Raw genomic sequence first — 17616 nt, 5'->3', positions numbered from 1 at the left:
TTGTGTTGTGTTTGTGTAGCGATTGTGGAGGGCGACAACTTCGAGGAGATGATTATAATGATTGTGTTGTGTTTGTGTAGCGATTGTGGAGGGCGACAGCTTCGAGGAGATGATTATAATGATTGTGTTGTGTTTGTGTAGCGATGGTGGAGGGCGATAGCTTCGAGGAGATGATTATAATGATTGTGTTGTGTTTGTGTAGCGATTGTGGAGGGCGACAGCTTCGAGGAGATGATTATAATGATTGTGTTGTGTTTGTGTAGCGATTGTGGAGGGCGACAGGTTCGAGGAGATGATTATAATGATTGTGTTGTGTTTGTGTAGCGATGGTGGAGGGCGACAGCTTCGAGGAGATGATTATAATGATTGTGTTGTGTTTGTGTAGCGATGGTGGAGGGCGACAGCTTCGAGGAGATGATTATAATGATTGTGTTGTGTTTGTGTAGCGATGGTGGAGGGCGACAGCTTCGAGGAGATGATTATAATGATTGTGTTGTGTTTGTGTAGCGATGGTGGAGGGCGACAGCTTCGAGGAGATGATTATAATGATTGTGTTGTGTTTGTGTAGCGATGGTGGAGGGCGACAGCTTCGAGGAGATGATTATAATGATTGTGTTGTGTTTGTGTAGCGATGGTGGAGGGCGACAGCTTCGAGGAGATGATTATAATGATTGTGTTGTGTTTGTGTAGCGATTGTGGAGGGCGACAGCTTCGAGGAGATGATTATAATGATTGTGTTGTGTTTGTGTAGCGATGGTGGAGGGCGACAGCTTCGAGGAGATGATTATAATGATTGTGTTGTGTTTGTGTAGCGATGGTGGAGGGCGACAGCTTCGAGGAGATGATTATAATGATTGTGTTGTGTTTGTGTAGCGATGGTGGAGGGCGATAGCTTCGAGGAGATGATTATAATGATTGTGTTGTGTTTGTGTAGCGATTGTGGAGGGCGACAACTTCGAGGAGATGATTATAATGATTGTGTTGTGTTTGTGTAGCGATTGTGGAGGGCGACAGCTTCGAGGAGATGATTATAATGATTGTGTTGTGTTTGTGTAGCGATTGTGGAGGGCGACAGGTTCGAGGAGATGATTATAATGATTGTGTTGTGTTTGTGTAGCGATGGTGGAGGGCGACAGCTTCGAGGAGATGATTATAATGATTGTGTTGTGTTTGTGTAGCGATGGTGGAGGGCGACAGCTTCGAGGAGATGATTATAATGATTGTGTTGTGTTTGTGTAGCGATGGTGGAGGGCGACAGCTTCGAGGAGATGATTATAATGATTGTGTTGTGTTTGTGTAGCGATGGTGGAGGGCGACAGCTTCGAGGAGATGATTATAATGATTGTGTTGTGTTTGTGTAGCGATGGTGGAGGGCGACAGCTTCGAGGAGATGATTATAATGATTGTGTTGTGTTTGTGTAGCGATGGTGGAGGGCGACAACTTCGAGGAGATGATTATAATGATTGTGTTGTGTTTGTGTAGCGATGGTGGAGGACGACAGCTTCGAGGAGATGATTATAATGATTGTGTTGTGTTTGTGTAGCGATGGTGGAGGGCGACAGCTTCGAGGAGATGATTATAATGATTGTGTTGTGTTTGTGTAGCGATGGTGGAGGGCGACAACTTCGAGGAGATGATTATAATGATTGTGTTGTGTTTGTGTAGCGATGGTGGAGGGCGACAGCTTCTAGGAGATGATTATAATGATTGTGTTGTGTTTGTGTAGCGATGGTGGAGGGCGACAGCTTCGAGGAGATGATTATAATGATTGTGTTGTGTTTGTGTAGCGATGGTGGAGGGCGACAGCTTCGAGGAGATGATTATAATAATGATTGTGTTGTGTTTGTGTAGCGATGGTGGAGAGCGACAGCTTCGAGGAGATGATTATAATAATTAGTGTGTTGTGTTTGTGTAGCGATGGTGGAGGGCGACAACTTCGAGGAGATGATTATAATAATTAGTGTGTTGTGTTTGTGTAGCGATGGTGGAGGGCGACAACTTCGAGGAGATGATTATAATAATTAGTGTGTTGTGTTTGTGTAGCGATGGTGGAGGGCGACAGCTTCGAGGAGATGATTATAATGATTGTGTTGTGTTTGTGTAGCGATGGTGGAGGGCGAAAACTTCGAGGAGATGATTATAATAATTAGTGTGTTGTGTTTGTGTAGCGATGGTGGAGGGCGACAGCTTCGAGGAGATGATTATAATGATTGTGTTGTGCTTGTGTAGCGATGGTGGAGGGCGACAGCTTCGAGGAGATGATTATAATGATTGTGTTGTGTTTGTGTAGCGATGGTGGAGGGCGACAACTTCGAGGAGATGATTATAATGATTGTGTTGTGTTTGTGTAGCGATGGTGGAGGGCGACAACTTCGAGGAGATGATTATAATAATTAGTGTGTTGTGTTTGTGTAGCGATGGTGGAGGGCGACAGCTTCGAGGAGATGATTATAATGATTGTGTTGTGTTTGTGTAGCGATGGTGGAGGGCGACAACTTCGAGGGGATGATTATAATGATTGTGTTGTGTTTGTGTAGCGATGGTGGAGGGCGACAGCTTCGAGGAGATGATTATAATGATTGTGTTGTGTTTGTGTAGCGATGGTGGAGGGCGACAACTTCGAGGAGATGATTATAATAATTAGTGTGTTGTGTTTGTGTAGCGATGGTGGAGGGCGACAACTACGAGGGGATGATTATAATGATTGTGTTGTGTTTTTGTAGCGATGGTGGAGGGCGACAGCTTCGAGGAGATGATTATAATGATTGTGTTGTGTTTGTGTAGCGATGGTGGAGGGCGACAACTTCGAGGAGATGATTATAATAATTAGTGTGTTGTGTTTGTGTAGCGATGGTGGAGGGCGACAACTTCGAGGGGATGATTATAATGATTGTGTTGTGTTTGTGTAGCGATTGTGGAGGGCGACAGCTTCGAGGAGATGATTATAATGATTGTGTTGTGCTTGTGTAGCGATGGTGGAGGGCGACAACTTCGAGGAAATGATTATAATGATTGTGTTGTGTTTGTGTAGCGATGGTGGAGGGCGACAGCTTCGAGGAGATGATTATAATGATTGTGTTGTGTTTGTGTAGCGATGGTGGAGGGCGACAGCTTCGAGGAGATGATTATAATGATTGTGTTGTGTTTGTGTAGCGATGGTGGAGGGCGACAACTTCGAGGAGATGATTATAATGATTGTGTTGTGTTTGTGTAGCGATGGTGGAGGGCGACAACTTCGAGGAGATGATTATAATAATTACTGTGTTGTGTTTGTGTAGCGATGGTGGAGGGCGACAGCTTCGAGGAGATGATTATAATGATTGTGTTGTGTTTGTGTAGCGATGGTGGAGGGCGACAACTTCGAGGGGATGATTATAATGATTGTGTTGTGTTTGTGTAGCGATTGTGGAGGGCGACAGCTTCGAGGAGATGATTATAATGATTGTGTTGTGCTTTTGTAGCGATGGTGGAGGGCGACAGCTTCGAGGAGATGATTATAATGATTGTGTTGTGTTTGTGTAGCGATGGTGGAGGGCGACAGCTTCGAGGAGATGATTATAATGATTGTGTTGTGTTTGTGTAGCGATGGTGGAGGGCGAAAACTTCGAGGGGATGATTATAATTATTGTGTTGTGTTTGTGTAGCGATTGTGGAGGGCGACAGCTTCGAGGAGATGATTATAATGATTGTGTTGTGCTTGTGTAGCGATGGTGGAGGGCGACAGCTTCGAGGAGATGATTATAATGATTGTGTTGTGTTTGTGTAGCGATGGTGGAGGGCGACAGCTTCGAGGAGATGATTATAATGATTGTGTTGTGTTTGTGTAGTGATGGTGGAGGGCGACAGCTTCGAGGAGATGATTATAATGATTGTGTTGTGTTTGTGTAGCGATGGTGGAGGGCGACAGCTTCGAGGGGATGATTATAATGATTGTGTTGTGTTTGTGTAGCGATGGTGGAGGGCGATAGCTTCGAGGAGATGATTATAATGATTGTGTTGTGTTTGTGTAGCGATTGTGGAGGGCGACAACTTCGAGGAGATGATTGTAATAATGATTGTGTTGTGCTTGTGTAGCGATGGTGGAGGGCGACAGCTTCGAGGAGATGATTATAATGATTGTGTTGTGCTTGTGTAGCGATGGTGGAGGGCGACAGCTTCGAGGAGATGATTATAATGATTGTGTTGTGTTTGTGTAGCGATGGTGGAGGGCGACAGCTTCGAGGAGATGATTATAATGATTGTGTTGTGTTTGTGTAGCGATGGTGGAGGGCGACAACTTCGAGGGGATGATTATAATGATTGTGTTGTGTTTGTGTAGCGATTGTGGAGGGCGACAGCTTCGAGGAGATGATTATAATGATTGTGTTGTGCTTGTGTAGCGATGGTGGAGGGCGACAGCTTCGAGGAGATGATTATAATAATTAGTGTGTTGTGTTTGTGTGGCGATGGTGGAGGGCGACAGCTTCGAGGAGATGATTATAATGATTGTGTTGTGTTTGTGTAGCGATGGTGGAGGGCGACAACTTCGAGGAGATGATTATAATGATTGTGTTGTGTTTGTGTAGCGATGGTGGAGGGCGACAGCTTCGAGGAGATGATTAATGATTGTGTTGTGTTTGTGTAGCGATGGTGGAGGGCGACAGCTTCGAGGAGATGATTATAATGATTGTGTTGTGTTTTTGTAGCGATGGTGGAGGGCGACAGCTTCGAGGAGATGATTATAATGATTGTGTTGTGTTTGTGTAGCGATGGTGGAGGGCGACAGCTTCGAGGAGATGATTATAATGATTGTGTTGTGTTTGTGTAGCGATGGTGGAGGGCGACAGCTTCGAGGAGATGATTATAATGATTGTGTTGTGTTTGTGTAGCGATGGTGGAGTGCGACATCTTCGAGGAGATGATTATAATGATTGTGTTGTGTTTGTGTAGCGATGGTGGAGGGCGACAGCTTCGAGGAGATGATTATAATGATTAAGTTGTGTTTGTGTAGCGATGGTGGAGGGCGACAACTTCGAGGAGATGATTATAATAATTAGTGTGGTGTGTTTGTGTAGCGATGGTGGAGGGCGACAGCTTCGAGGAGATGATTGTAATAATGATTGTGTTGTGTTTGTGTAGCGATGGTGGAGGGCGACAGCTTCGAGGAGATGATTGTAATAATGATTGTGTTGTGTTTGTGTAGCGATGGTGGAGGGCGACAGCTTCGAGGAGATGATTATAATGATTGTGTTGTGTTTGTGTAGCGATGGTGGAGGGCGACAGCTTCGAGGAGATGATTATAATGATTGTGTTGTGTTTGTGTAGCGATGGTTGAGGGCGACAGCTTTGAGGAAATTATTATAATGATTGTGTTGTGTTTGTGTAGCGATGGTGGAGGGCGACAGCTTCAAGGAGATGATTATAATGATTGTGTTGTGTTTATGTAGCGATGGTGGAGGGCGACAACTTCGAGGAGATGATTATAATAATTAGTTTGGTGTGTTTGTGTAGCGATGGTGGAGGGCGACAACTTCGAGGAGATGATTATAATAATTAGTGTGGTGTGTTTGTGTAGCGATGGTGGAGGGCGACAGCTTCGAGGAAATGATTATAATGATTGTGTTGTGTTTGTGTAGCGATGGTGGAGGGCGACAGCTTCGAGGAGATGATTATAATGATTGTGTTGTGTTTGTGTAGCGATGGTTGAGGGCGACAGCTTTGAGGAAATTATTATAATGATTGTGTTGTGTTTGTGTAGCGATGGTGGAGGGCGACAGCTTCAAGGAGATGATTATAATGATTGTGTTGTGTTTGTGTAGCGATGGTGGAGGGCGACAGCTTCGAGGAGATGATTATAATGATTGTGTTGTGTTTGTGTAGCGATGGTGGAGGGCGACAGCTTCGAGGAGATGATTATAATGATTGTGTTGTGTTTGTGTAGCGATGGTGGAGGGCGACAACTTCGAGGAGATGATTATAATAATTAGTGTGTTGTGTTTGTGTAGCGATGGTGGAGGGCGACAGCTTCGAGGAGATGATTATAATGATTGTGTTGTGTTTGTGTAGCGATGGTGGAGGGCGACAGCTTCTAGGAGATGATTATAATGATTGTGTTGTGTTTGTGTAGCGATGGTGGAGGGGGACAGCTTCGAGGAGATGATTATAATGATTGTGTTGTGTTTGTGTAGCGATGGTGGAGGGCGACAGCTTCGAGGAGATGATTATAATGATTGTGTTGTGTTTGTGTAGCGATGGTGGAGGGCGACAACTACGAGGAGATGATTATAATGATTGTGTTGTATTTGTGTAGCGATGGTGGAGGGCGACAGCTTCGAGGAGATGATTATAATGATTGTGTTGTGTTTGTGTAGCGATGGTTGAGGGCGACAGCTCCGAAGAGATGATTATAATGATTGTGTTGTGTTTGTGTAGCGATGGTGGAGGGCGACAGCTTCGAGGAGATGATTATAATGATTGTGTTGTGTTTGTGTAGCGATGGTGGAGGGCGATAGCTTCGAGGGGATGATTATAATGATTGTGTTGTGTTTGTGTAGCGATTGTGGAGGGCGACAGCTTCGAGGAGATGATTATAATGATTGTGTTGTGTTTGTGTAGCGATGGTGGAGGGCGACAACTTCGAGGGGATGATTATAATGATTGTGTTGTGTTTGTGTAGCGATGGTGGAGGGCGACAGCTTCGAGGAGATGATTATAATAATTAGTGTGTTGTGTTTGTGTAGCGATTGTGGAGGGCGACAGCTTCGAGGAGATGATTATAATGATTGTGTTGTGTTTGTGTAGCGATGGTGGAGGGCGACAGCTTCGAGGAGATGATTATAATGATTGTGTTGTGTTTGTGTAGCGATGGTGGAGGGCGACAGCCTCAAGGAGATGATTATAATGATTGTGTTGTGTTTGTGTAGCGATGGTGGAGGGCGACAGCTTCGAGGAGATGATTATAATGATTGTGTTGTGTTTGTGTAGCGATGGTGGAGGGCGACAGCTTCGAGGAGATGATTATAATGATTGTGTTGTGTTTGTGTAGCGATGGTGGAGGGCGACAGCTTCGAGGAGATGATTATAATGATTGTGTTGTGTTTGTGTAGCGATGGTGGAGGGCGACAGCTTCGAGGAGATGATTATAATGATTGTGTTGTGTTTGTGTAGCGATGGTGGAGGGCGACAGCTTCGAGGAGATCTACCACCGTGTGAAGTCTGTGATGGAGGAACAGTCTGGCCCATACATATGGATCCCGGCGAGAGAGAGACTGTAAACACCGTCACCAGACGATCTGCAGATTCCCACCCTCAGCTCATTCATAATCCACATGTAAATATGAGTCAGATAATATTTCAGTCTGGAGTGGGCGGGGACGTTTACCTCTTCGCCATGGCAATGGTTCATCGTTGGTTCGGACTGCTAAAACAGCGACAGATTGAAAACACGTGTGAACTAGCCTTAATGTGTGTGTGTTTGAGTGTGTGTATTTGTGTGTGTGGGACGCTTCTAATGATGATGATAATGATGAAGGTGTTTGGTGGTTTCCGTAGCGATTGTGAGCTCAGTGAGTGTTAAACAATGTCTGAGGCAATATAGACATGAGCACTGAGCACTTTACTAACACACACACACATACATACACACACACACATACACACACACACACACACACCTCTCTCATTGTGAGGTGTTTCTATAGGGCTACTGTTTACATATAATACACACTTTAAACTGCACAGGGAGAGAAACATGCATGTGTGTGTGTTTGTGTGTGTGTGTACATGTGAGTGTGTGTACGTGTGAATGTTTGTGAGCGTGTGTGTCGATTGTGTGAGTGTGTGTGTGTGTGTGTGTGTGTGTGTGTGTGTGTGTGTGTGTGTGTGTGTGTGTGTGTGTGTGAGTGTGAGTGTGAGTGTGAGTGTGGGTGAGTGTGTGTGTGTGTTGATGAGTATTATTATTTCTTTTATTATTATTACTCTACAGCTGGACATACAGATTCAGATGATCTGAACCAATGGGGCTTTAACACTGCACTTCTCTGAGCCAAAACGTCCCACAATCCACCTCTCTGCCAATACAAACATCATACATCATACAGCGACCCATAATGCACTGCGCTCGGTCTACAACATTTAACCAAATTGTTTTCTTCTTCAGTTTGTGATTATGACGTTTGAGTTCGATTTCTCATTTGAGACTCATTTTCACACACTCTTAGACGCATTTAAATTTGCGAAGCGACAGCCGCTCTGTATAATGTGAAATAAATGGATTAATACATATATTTCCTGTTGTAAACTAGCTTAAATACTGAAATGATGATTCATTAAACTGTTTTAATAATTACTCAGGCTTTTGTGTGTTTCTGTGTGTTTATAGGTGAAACTGAATATTAATGGTCTTATGGCCAGTTCAGGAACTTTAACAATAACTGTGAAGTTTTAAGAATCACTCTGAGAATAACTCGTTCACACTTGTTTCTAATGATGCGATCAAACCAGCTGTATGAAATATAAGCCTGTTCAGAGTGCACAGGTGCACTGAATGTTACGGACAATGGATGGAAACAATCTGAGAGGCTGTGGAGGATGAGGAAAAAGAAGAGGAAGAGGAAGAGGATAATGCGTTGATGAAACTTACCAATTCACAAAATTAACGGAATGCATAGCTGATATAAAAAACTGGATGACTAGTAATTTCCTACGACTTAATTCTGAAAAAACAGATTCTAATTATTGGACAAAAACTTCCACACGTAATAACCTAGAATACTGTCTAACACTTGATGCTGCTCTGTCAAGTCCTCGTCGTCGGTTAGGAACCTGGGTGTGTGTGTGTGTGTGTGTGTGTGTGTGTGTGTGTGTGTGTGTGTGTGTGTGTGTGTGTGTGTGTGTGTGTGTGTGTGTGTGTGTGTGTGTGTGTTTGTGTGTGTGTGTGTGTGTGTGTGTGTTTGTGTGTGTGTGTGTGTGTGTGTGCTCTTTGATACCAATCTTTCATTTGAAAGTCACGTGTCTAGTATCTGTAAAACTGAATTTTTTCATCTTAAAAATATATCTAAATTACGTCATATGCTCTCAGTGACAAATGCGAACAGTTAGTTCATGCGTTCATGACATCAAGGCTAGATTATTGTAATGCTCTACTGGGTGGTTGCCCTGCAAGCTTAATAAACAAACTACAGCTAGTTCAAAACGCAGCCGCTAGAGTTCTTACCAGAACCAGGAAGTATGACCATATTAGCCCGGGTTCTGTCAACACTGCATTGGCTCCCTATTAAACATCGTATACATTTTAAAATATTGCTGATTACTTACAAAGCACTAAATGGTTTAGCTCCCCAGTACTTGAGCGAGCTCTTAACGCATTATAGTCCTTCACGTCTATTGCGATCTCAAAGTTCTGGCCAGTTGATAATACCTAGAATATCTAAATCGACTGCTGGCGGTAGATCCTTTTCCTATTTAGCACCAAAACTTTGGAACAATCTTCCTAACATTGTCCGGGAAGCAGACACAGTCTGTCAGTTCAAATTTAGAATAAAAACACATCTCTTTGGCTTAGCATACACATAACACATTATAGACTTCTATAATTCAATGTTAGGCTGCATAGTTTAGATCAGCCGGAACCGGGAACACTTCCCATGAATCCTGATGTACTCGTTACATCATAAGAAGGATGGGGTTTACACCAAAATTAGTCTCTCTGTTTATCCCAAGGTTTACTGCAGTCTGAAGGATCCAGGCCGTATCCAGATCTGATGAAGGACCTGCGCCTGGACACGACGACAAGGCATCCCTGAAGTGTCACTAGTCTCTCCCCTGTTAAGGTCTCTTTCCCTTCCCTTTACCTCTATACAGATGTTGGAATAATTCCGGTTCATGTGGCTACGCGGAAGTGATAAAAAATTCTGTATTATAAATTTTTCAAGGCTTGTACCTTGGATCCTATTTCATGGTTTGCGTTCTCGAGCCACCAGGTACTGTTGGGCAAATGAGCGGCCAGATCGCAATAAGGGTTCTGTTAGAACGGTGTCGTGTTAGCAGCCGCTAAGTTAATAACTAATGATCATTGTGATGGAAGTTAATCAATCAAAACTAACTTTAGCTGGACAATAACTTTATTCTAGAGCTGCTGTAAAGCCAAAACGATCTATGTTACTTTAATTTCCTATTATCACTGTAAAGCTGCTTTGAAACAATCTATATTGTTAAAATCGATATAAATGAAGGTGACTTGACTTGACTACTGGTGGGAGATTTTAATATTCATGTTTGCTGTTTGTCAAATTCCTTGTCACAGGAGTTTCTTAATGTAATAGATGCTTTTAATCTATCGCAGTGGATCAAAAACTCTACTCGTATTCAGGGCCACACGTTGGATCTTGTACTCTCTTACGGGCTCGATTTCACTGATATTGTGTTCTCAGATTTTCTGCTCTCTGATCATAACCCTATTTTATTCTCACTGTCTCTTCCGGAGCTCTTTCCACTCACTATTGCACTTGTAACATTGTCGCGGTTCTACTCTCCACAGTTTAGCACATACTTCGATCTGTGCTTTGCTGAACTATGCTCACACTTGCACTTGGATCAACCATTATTTGACCTGGATGGGGATCAACATCTTAGCCTTTTAAATTCTTCCTGGCTTAAGATAGCAAATGTGACTGCTCCCCTTAAGCCTCACAAGTCCAAACCAAAATCTGAACTGTGGCAAAACTCTGACACTCGTCACCAGACACAAATTTGTAGAAAGGCTGAATGCAAATGGAAACGGGATAGACTACTTGTCTCATTCCAAATGTTCAAAGACTCTCTTACATCATACCAAAATGCTGCTAAGTCTGTGAAAGCTGCTTGTTTTTTTCTAACTTAATTGAATCTAATCACTCTAACCCAAAGTACTAACATTCCAGAAAAGAACCAGATGTCAGGGAAAATACAATTTCACCCTTGTTATTTTCAATCATTCAGTCTGTTGTAAATTTATCTGTTAACAAATTGTCTGTTGCCTCAGAGGCTCTATGTGAAGACTTCCAAAGATTTTTTTATTAACAAAATCACTAGCTTAAGACTTAGTTTCTGTCCTAATTTAATTGTCCCCCCAATCTTAGACACCTGCTTCTGGTTTTTGGGAGGTTTTTGATCCAATCAACCTCCAGACAATGAAGGACGTGACTGTCAAGCTCAAACCTTCATTTTATCCTAATGATATCATTCACCCGAGATTTTTAAAATTAATCATTGGTTTGGTTGGACCAGGTATGGTATCTCTTATCAACAAGTGTCTCAAAACAGGCTCTGTTCCTGCCACTCTTAAAGTGGCTACGGTTACTCCTCTGCTCAAGAAGCCTTCACTACATCCTTCTGTTTGAAAAAATTACCGGCCTATCTCTGTCTTACCTTTCTATTCTAAGCTATTGGAGAAAATTGTACTGGATCAACTCCAACACTTTTTGTCAAATAATTGTATCTATGAGGTTTTTTAAATCTGGTTTTAGGACTGCTCACAGCACAGAGCCTGCCCTCCTGAGAGTGTTAAATGATATTTATCTCTCCACTGATTCCGGAGATACTGTGGTTCTTGTTCTCTTAGATCTTTCGGCAGCTTTTGATACCATTGATCACCCTACTCTTTTATCTAGACTAGAATCTTGGGTGGGTCTAAAAGCTTTTTGTTCTGACATGGTTTCAGTCATACCTGTCTGACAGAAAGTTTTAAGTAAAGATGGGTAATTTCTCCACCTCCATGGCACCTCTGACCTGTGGTCTTCCACAGGGCTCTATTTTGGCTCCTTCTCTATTTTCTTTCTAGATGTTACATCTGGGCGCTATTCTAAGGAAACATGGTGTATCATTTCATTTTTATGCAGACGACACCCAAATATATATTCCAATCAAGAGAAACAACCCTGTAGTAATAAATTCTCTTCTGCTATGCTTAGAGGAGGTTAAAGCATAGCTTGGCCAAAATGTCCTCTTTCTGAATAGTCTAATTAGTCTAAATGAAGATAAGACTGAGGTCATTGTTTTTGGGCCAAATGAAAATTCTCAGTGTATAAGCCCTTATTTAGAGGGTCAATTGGCTTTTAAATCCCCAGGAGTGCAGAACTTAGGTGTTCTTGTTGACCAGCCTTTAAAATTTGACAAACATTTAATCCATAAACAGTTCCAGTTTCTACCAACTTCGTCTACCGTCTAAAATAGAGGCTTTCTCACTCTGAAAACTCTGTAAAAGGCTGTTCATGCATTTACAACATCTCTGCTAGATTACTGCAATTCCTTATATTGCGGTATATCAAGTTCTCAAATTGCTTGTCTTCAGTTAGTCCAAAATGCTGCGGCCAGACTTATTCATAAGTGTCGCAAATATGACCACATCTCTCCGATTCTCAAATATCTACACTGGCTGCCAGTCCGACAGAGAATGGATTTTCAAATACTACTCTTCATTTGAAATCTCTACATAACATAGCTCCTGCCTATCTCTCTGAACTTGTTCATCCTTACACTCCGTCCAGAAGCCTAAGATCCCACGACCAGGCTCTGCTGGTAGTCCCTCGCTTAAGACTCAAGCGTAGAGGGGAGCGTGGATTTGCGGTGGCAGGACCACGACTCTGGAACACCATGCCTCTAGAGATTACCCGACCCTGTCTGTCTTCAAGTGTCTGTTAAAAATCTACCTGTTTTCTTTAGCATATTGATCTCTTTTCTAAGGTTGGTTTTACTATTTTATATTTGAGTCTGATACGGTTTTGCCACTCCTGTCTTTCCATTCTATATTTGAGTCTAATTTTTATGCAGGTATTATTTTCTTATTATTTATCTTTTGTTCTGTAAAGCACTTTGGTCAGCCTAGTGGCTGTTGTAAATGTGCTATATAAATAATGTGAACTTGAACTTGAACTACATGACTCCACTATAAAGTTCCTCCTGTATGCAAATTATCTGGTCCTGCTGTCTACAGAAGAGGTTCTACAGCAGAACCAGGACACCCTGCATCAGTTCTGTCAGACCTGTAAAGTAGTGATGGTAGTGTGACGCTGAAGCTTCGATACGTGCTTCGAAACTCTGAACTACAAACCTAGAGAACCACTGCTTCAAAGCTTGCTTTGGTGCGAAAAAAATCATGTGACATATGACGTCCGAAGCAGCAAGTGCTTCATTGCCTGAATGAATCATCTGACTGGTTTACGGTCCAATCAGGTGATTCACTGGAACGGCGCGTCTCGATTCTGACAGGTGATAGGTTGAAACAGTTTTGAGCGCCTTTTAGTGGTCTTTATAACCACTCTAAACAATGTACAATTTGTAGAGTTGTCGTAGTAGGTGTGTTATTGCTGTCGAGTTGTTGGTGTTGCGTTTGTATTAGATCATTATGGAACCAGCCAGGAAGAGAGGTCGTTCTGACATGTGGGAACAGTTCAAATTGATCGCTCCTGATAAGGTGGGTGTTCTGGCTGTTTAACATGTAAAGTAGGAAAAGTAAAGTTTATAAAACAGTGACTGTCTGTACAGTAGCCTTCTATAGTTATGGTCTATATTAAGGTAGCATAACAGTAAAATGATGTACATGATTAGTGTAGCCAGTAGCTATCAATAGACTCAAATTGCATTTTTATTTAAATTGCTTTCTTTACAGGTCCGGTGCTTGGTGTGTTCAACCGAGCTGAAGTATCACGGGAATACTTCCTCCATGATTAGGCACTTCACTGCCAAGCATGGAGCTGCTAAAAACCATGGGAACACAAATCAAGGTAGGCTATGTATTATATTATTATTACCTAGAGACACTTACACAATCTGATATGACTGCCTTGACTCATAGGTCTGCTTCGTTTAAATGCAGTTTCACATAAATCCTTAATTTCTTTTATTAAAGTATTTTTAATTTCTTTATGTCTTATTTATTTGTCTTAGTGGACTGGAAGCGAGAGCTAGATGAGGCTCTCGTGAATATGGTGGTGAAGGACTCGCAGCCCTTTTCCATCGTGGATGACTGTGGCTTCAAGGAGTTTGTGTCATTGCTTGATTCCACATACACTCTTCCATCCAGAAAGGCTCTTAAGAACATGGTGGTTCAGAAATATGAGGAGGAGAAAGCCAAGGCCAAGGCCATCATGCAGAGGGTGGAGGCTGTGAGCCTGACTGCTGATATGTGGACCTCCTTTAATATGGATGCATATCTAGCAGTGACGTGCCATTATGTGGATGATTCTGTGAAGCTGGCCACAGTCCTTTTGGGAGTGCTGCCTTTCCCTGAACTTCATACAGCTGTTAACATCTCTGCTGCTATGAGGTCACTCATGGAGGAATGGGGTATTGAAGGCAAAGTGACCTCAATTGTGACAGATGCAGGAGCTAATATGGTTGCGTCTGTCAGAAGTTTAAATCTCAGACACGCACTTTGCTTTGCTCATTCCCTAAATTTAGTGGTGAAGAAGAGTCTTGATGCAACTCCTGGCCTAGAAAAACTACGCACAAGGGCACGAAAAGTAGTGACATTCTTTAAAACTAGCACAACGGCAAATGAAAAGCTCAAAGAAGTACAGGAGCAGATGAATCATCCAGTGAAGAAGCTTATTCAGGAGGTGGACACACGCTGGAACAGCACCTTCCTCATGCTACAACGCCTTTATGAAGAAAGACAGTCAGTGGGGGCAGCTCTTGCAACGCTGAAAACAGATGTAAGACCATTGTCTTCAGAGGACTATGAAACAGCTGCTGCATGCCTGCAATTGCTTGCCCCCTTTTACCAGGCAACAGTAGAACTGTCTGAGGAGAAGAGTGTGTCAGGGTCAAAAGTTATCCCAATGACAAAAATGTTAATGCAGTACCTGTATGAAACAATTGGAAAAACAAGCCACAACACAGCTAAATTACTGGGACAGAACTTGGTGACAGCGATGCAAAACAAGTTTGAGACTACGGAGAACCAAACAGCACTGACCCTTTCGACACTGTTGGATCCTAGATTCAAAACCATAGGATTCTACAATCAAGTACAGGCACAGGCATCAGTAAGACTACTAACAGCACAATGCTCACAACTGATAAGATACACACCATCACATGATTCACCTACAGAAGAACAGCCCTCCACATCAGCTCAACCAGCACCTGCAAATGTTGAAAATCCATCATCCACAGGTAAAGTTATAAATAGTTAATTGATGAAATTAAAACCTTTCAGTACTGATAATTATCATCATATTTGTCTTTCAGGTGTTAACCTTTGGGAAACTCTGGACAGAGATGCTTCTGAAGCAAGGAGGGCAAGGAATGCCACAGCAGATGCTACAGTGGAGGTGCAGAGGTATATGACTGATCCACCAGTAGCAAGATCAGAAGACCCACTGGCGTACTGGCGAAACCATCAAAATGTGTACCCTCATCTGTTTAATCTTGCAAAAAAACCTTTATGTTCGCCAGCATCATCTGTTCCTTGTGAGCGAGTGTTTTCCAAGTCTGGAGAGGTTGTGAGCAAAAAAAGAAACCGACTCAGTCCAAAAACTGTTGAAAAAATAATGTACCTCAATAAAAATCTTTGAGTGTTCCCCATCCCAAAAATCACCCCCTGCCATAGTTACACAAGCACACCCAACCTATGCCATATTTTCCCAGCACTCTCTCCTAAATAACACAAAACATACATTTATCCATTTTTATTTGTAAATAGAACATTATGCTCAGCATTAGCGTGTGCATCAAAGAGTTTTCAAAGGAAATATAGTTAAAAATCCAAGGGTGATCTTAGCAAAGATGCTTCAAAACTAAAGTAGTTACTCCAATACTGCTCACTGATTAATTTGACTGCAGCCTTGCTTTTCGCCAGGAGAGGTCGCTGCAACTGAAGCTTTGAGTAATGAACCCATTTTCGAACCAATTGGCTCAAGTGGTTCAGTGCTTCACAAAAGCTTCATTTGGCCATCACTACTGTAAAGTAATAACGTTCCAGAAAAGAACCAGATGTCAGGGAAAATACAATTTCACCCTTGGTATGACCAAAATTTATCATGCCACAAGCTACACATACCTCAGACTTAAAATAAGTGCAACTGGAAACCTAAATTTGGGCATGAATGAACTGAAAGAGAAAGCAAGAAGGGCCTTCTATGCTATCAAAAAATCTATCCAAATTGAAATACAAATACAAATCTGGCTCAAAATATTCCAAACAGTCATAGAACTGATTGCATTATATGGCAGTGAAGTGTGGGGTCCTGAACCATGAGTTGACAAATGGTACAAAAATTGGATTCAAGCCATGTACACAGAGTTTTGTAAGAGTATCCTGAGAGTACAGAGGAACACACCGAACAACGCATGCAGGGCAGAATTAGGCCAATACCCTCTACTAATCCACATTAAGAAACGAGCCATCAAATTTTGGAAACATCTAAAAATGAGAGACCCAGACTCTTATCATTTTAAAGCACTTAAAAATCATGATATGAACATTGAGAAGAGCCCCCCCCCTTCAGCTGGTCCCGAGGCTCCACAACACGACTAACACGACTAAGATTGATCCGCCTCGGGACAATGACACCCTCATCCACACAATCCGGCCCAACCACATTATAAAAGCACAACAAGAAAATTACCAGACCTACTGGACTGATACAACATAAACTTGAATGCTATTTGGCCCTAAATAGAGATTACTCAGCCGCAGAATACCTAAGTACAGTGAAAGACTGTAAATTAAGAAGAATGACGAGGTACAGACTGAGCAATCACACTCTGACTGTAGAGACGGGGCAGATACAAACAGAACTGGCTGCCCAGAGACAGAGAGAGACAGAGACAGAGAGAGAGAGAGAGAGAGAGAGAGAGAGACAGAGAGAGGGAGACAGAGAGAGAGAGAGAGATAGAGAGAGAGAGAGGGAGAGAGAGAGAGAGAGAGTGAGAGTGTGTGTACGTAGAGAAACACAGCCTGGACACCGCGGCGCGCAACACACACATACAGAATGAAAACACCTGTGCCTGCTCATGTGTTAGTGTTATATTATGCTGTTCGTGAGTAATGAATGTGTTGCTGTCAAAGCTGATCTGCCTGTCATCTGTATACAGGCAGATTCACATGCATTTTCATTTTCAAGTCCACACTAGTCAATATAAAAAATACATAATGTAAAGTAAGCAAAATGATGCTGGAAATTAACTAAACAGATTCACATAGGCTAAATAATGTTATAAAAGTGCACAGTGATAAAGCCTCACAGTTATAAAACCTGTAGCACAGTGGAAATTTTGCTTGGTGCACCTGTGTTTTAGCTGCTTACTTTGATACTACGACGGAAGGTGCCCACTTGAAGACCCTAGAGATGTCCCCTACTCAGCTAAATCCAGACGGTTGTCATGGGGGGACCGCACTGTGGTTGCAGCCGTTGTGTGTGCTGACGCGTGTTAACACTAGACAGAAGGAGATTTACATCACCATATGGAAAGAAGCGTAAATGGATGGAGAAGCATAGGTTACTGTAAATCTATGTCTTAGTTGGTGCTTATCTTGGCGAAAGCCAAGTACAAATCAGCACGAAGTTTTAATATCTACTCTCGTGTAATGGAAATCATGAAGCTTGTGTCTGTGGCTGGAGCAAGGCGACAACGGTCAGGGGGTTGAAGATTCA

The 17616-nt window shown here is 42.5% G+C and overlaps 2 protein-coding genes across 6 annotated transcripts in view; both read left to right on the top strand.

The window, feature by feature from the left end:
- Positions 1-8327, top strand: part of dlg4b (discs, large homolog 4b (Drosophila)) — a 74594-nt gene extending 66267 nt beyond the window's left edge. For 3 of the 5 annotated variants that reach the window (XM_077241861.1, XM_077241860.1, XM_077241859.1), the window contains one exon: positions 7148-8327. In XM_077241861.1, the coding sequence (XP_077097976.1) occupies positions 7148-7254 (107 nt within the window). In that variant the 3' untranslated portion in view covers positions 7255-8327. The remainder of the gene's footprint in view (positions 1-7147) is intronic. The other 2 variants (XR_013206923.1, XR_013206922.1) reach the window with 1 other exon arrangement.
- A 4978-nt stretch (positions 8328-13305) lies between these two features.
- Positions 13306-15919, top strand: LOC143749330 (E3 SUMO-protein ligase ZBED1-like). The gene is made up of 4 exons (XM_077241851.1): positions 13306-13430; positions 13626-13740; positions 13904-15133; positions 15209-15919. Exons 1-4 carry the CDS (start codon positions 13362-13364, stop codon positions 15532-15534), a joined length of 1740 nt encoding a protein of 579 aa, XP_077097966.1. The 5' UTR covers positions 13306-13361; the 3' UTR covers positions 15535-15919.
- Positions 15920-17616: the final 1697 nt, after the last annotated feature.

Source organism: Siphateles boraxobius, unplaced genomic scaffold (genome assembly GCF_051911475.1).
Source record: "Siphateles boraxobius isolate OS27281-9 unplaced genomic scaffold, OSU_SipBor_1 240, whole genome shotgun sequence".
NCBI classification, from domain to species: domain Eukaryota; kingdom Metazoa; phylum Chordata; class Actinopteri; order Cypriniformes; family Leuciscidae; genus Siphateles; species Siphateles boraxobius.
The sequence above is the reverse complement of the archived record's forward strand: the minus strand, read 5'-3'. Positions and strand labels throughout refer to the sequence as shown.

Excerpts from the sequence above, each read along its gene's own strand:
- LOC143749330 (XM_077241851.1), top strand. The coding sequence starts at position 13,362 with ATGGAACCAGCCAGGAAGAGAGGTCGTTCTGACATGTGGGAACAGTTC. Across the intron at positions 13,431-13,625 it reads AATTGATCGCTCCTGATAAG|GTCCGGTGCTTGGTGTGTTC; the intron begins GTGGGTGTTCTG and ends CTTTCTTTACAG. Across the intron at positions 15,134-15,208 it reads TGAAAATCCATCATCCACAG|GTGTTAACCTTTGGGAAACT; the intron begins GTAAAGTTATAA and ends TTTGTCTTTCAG.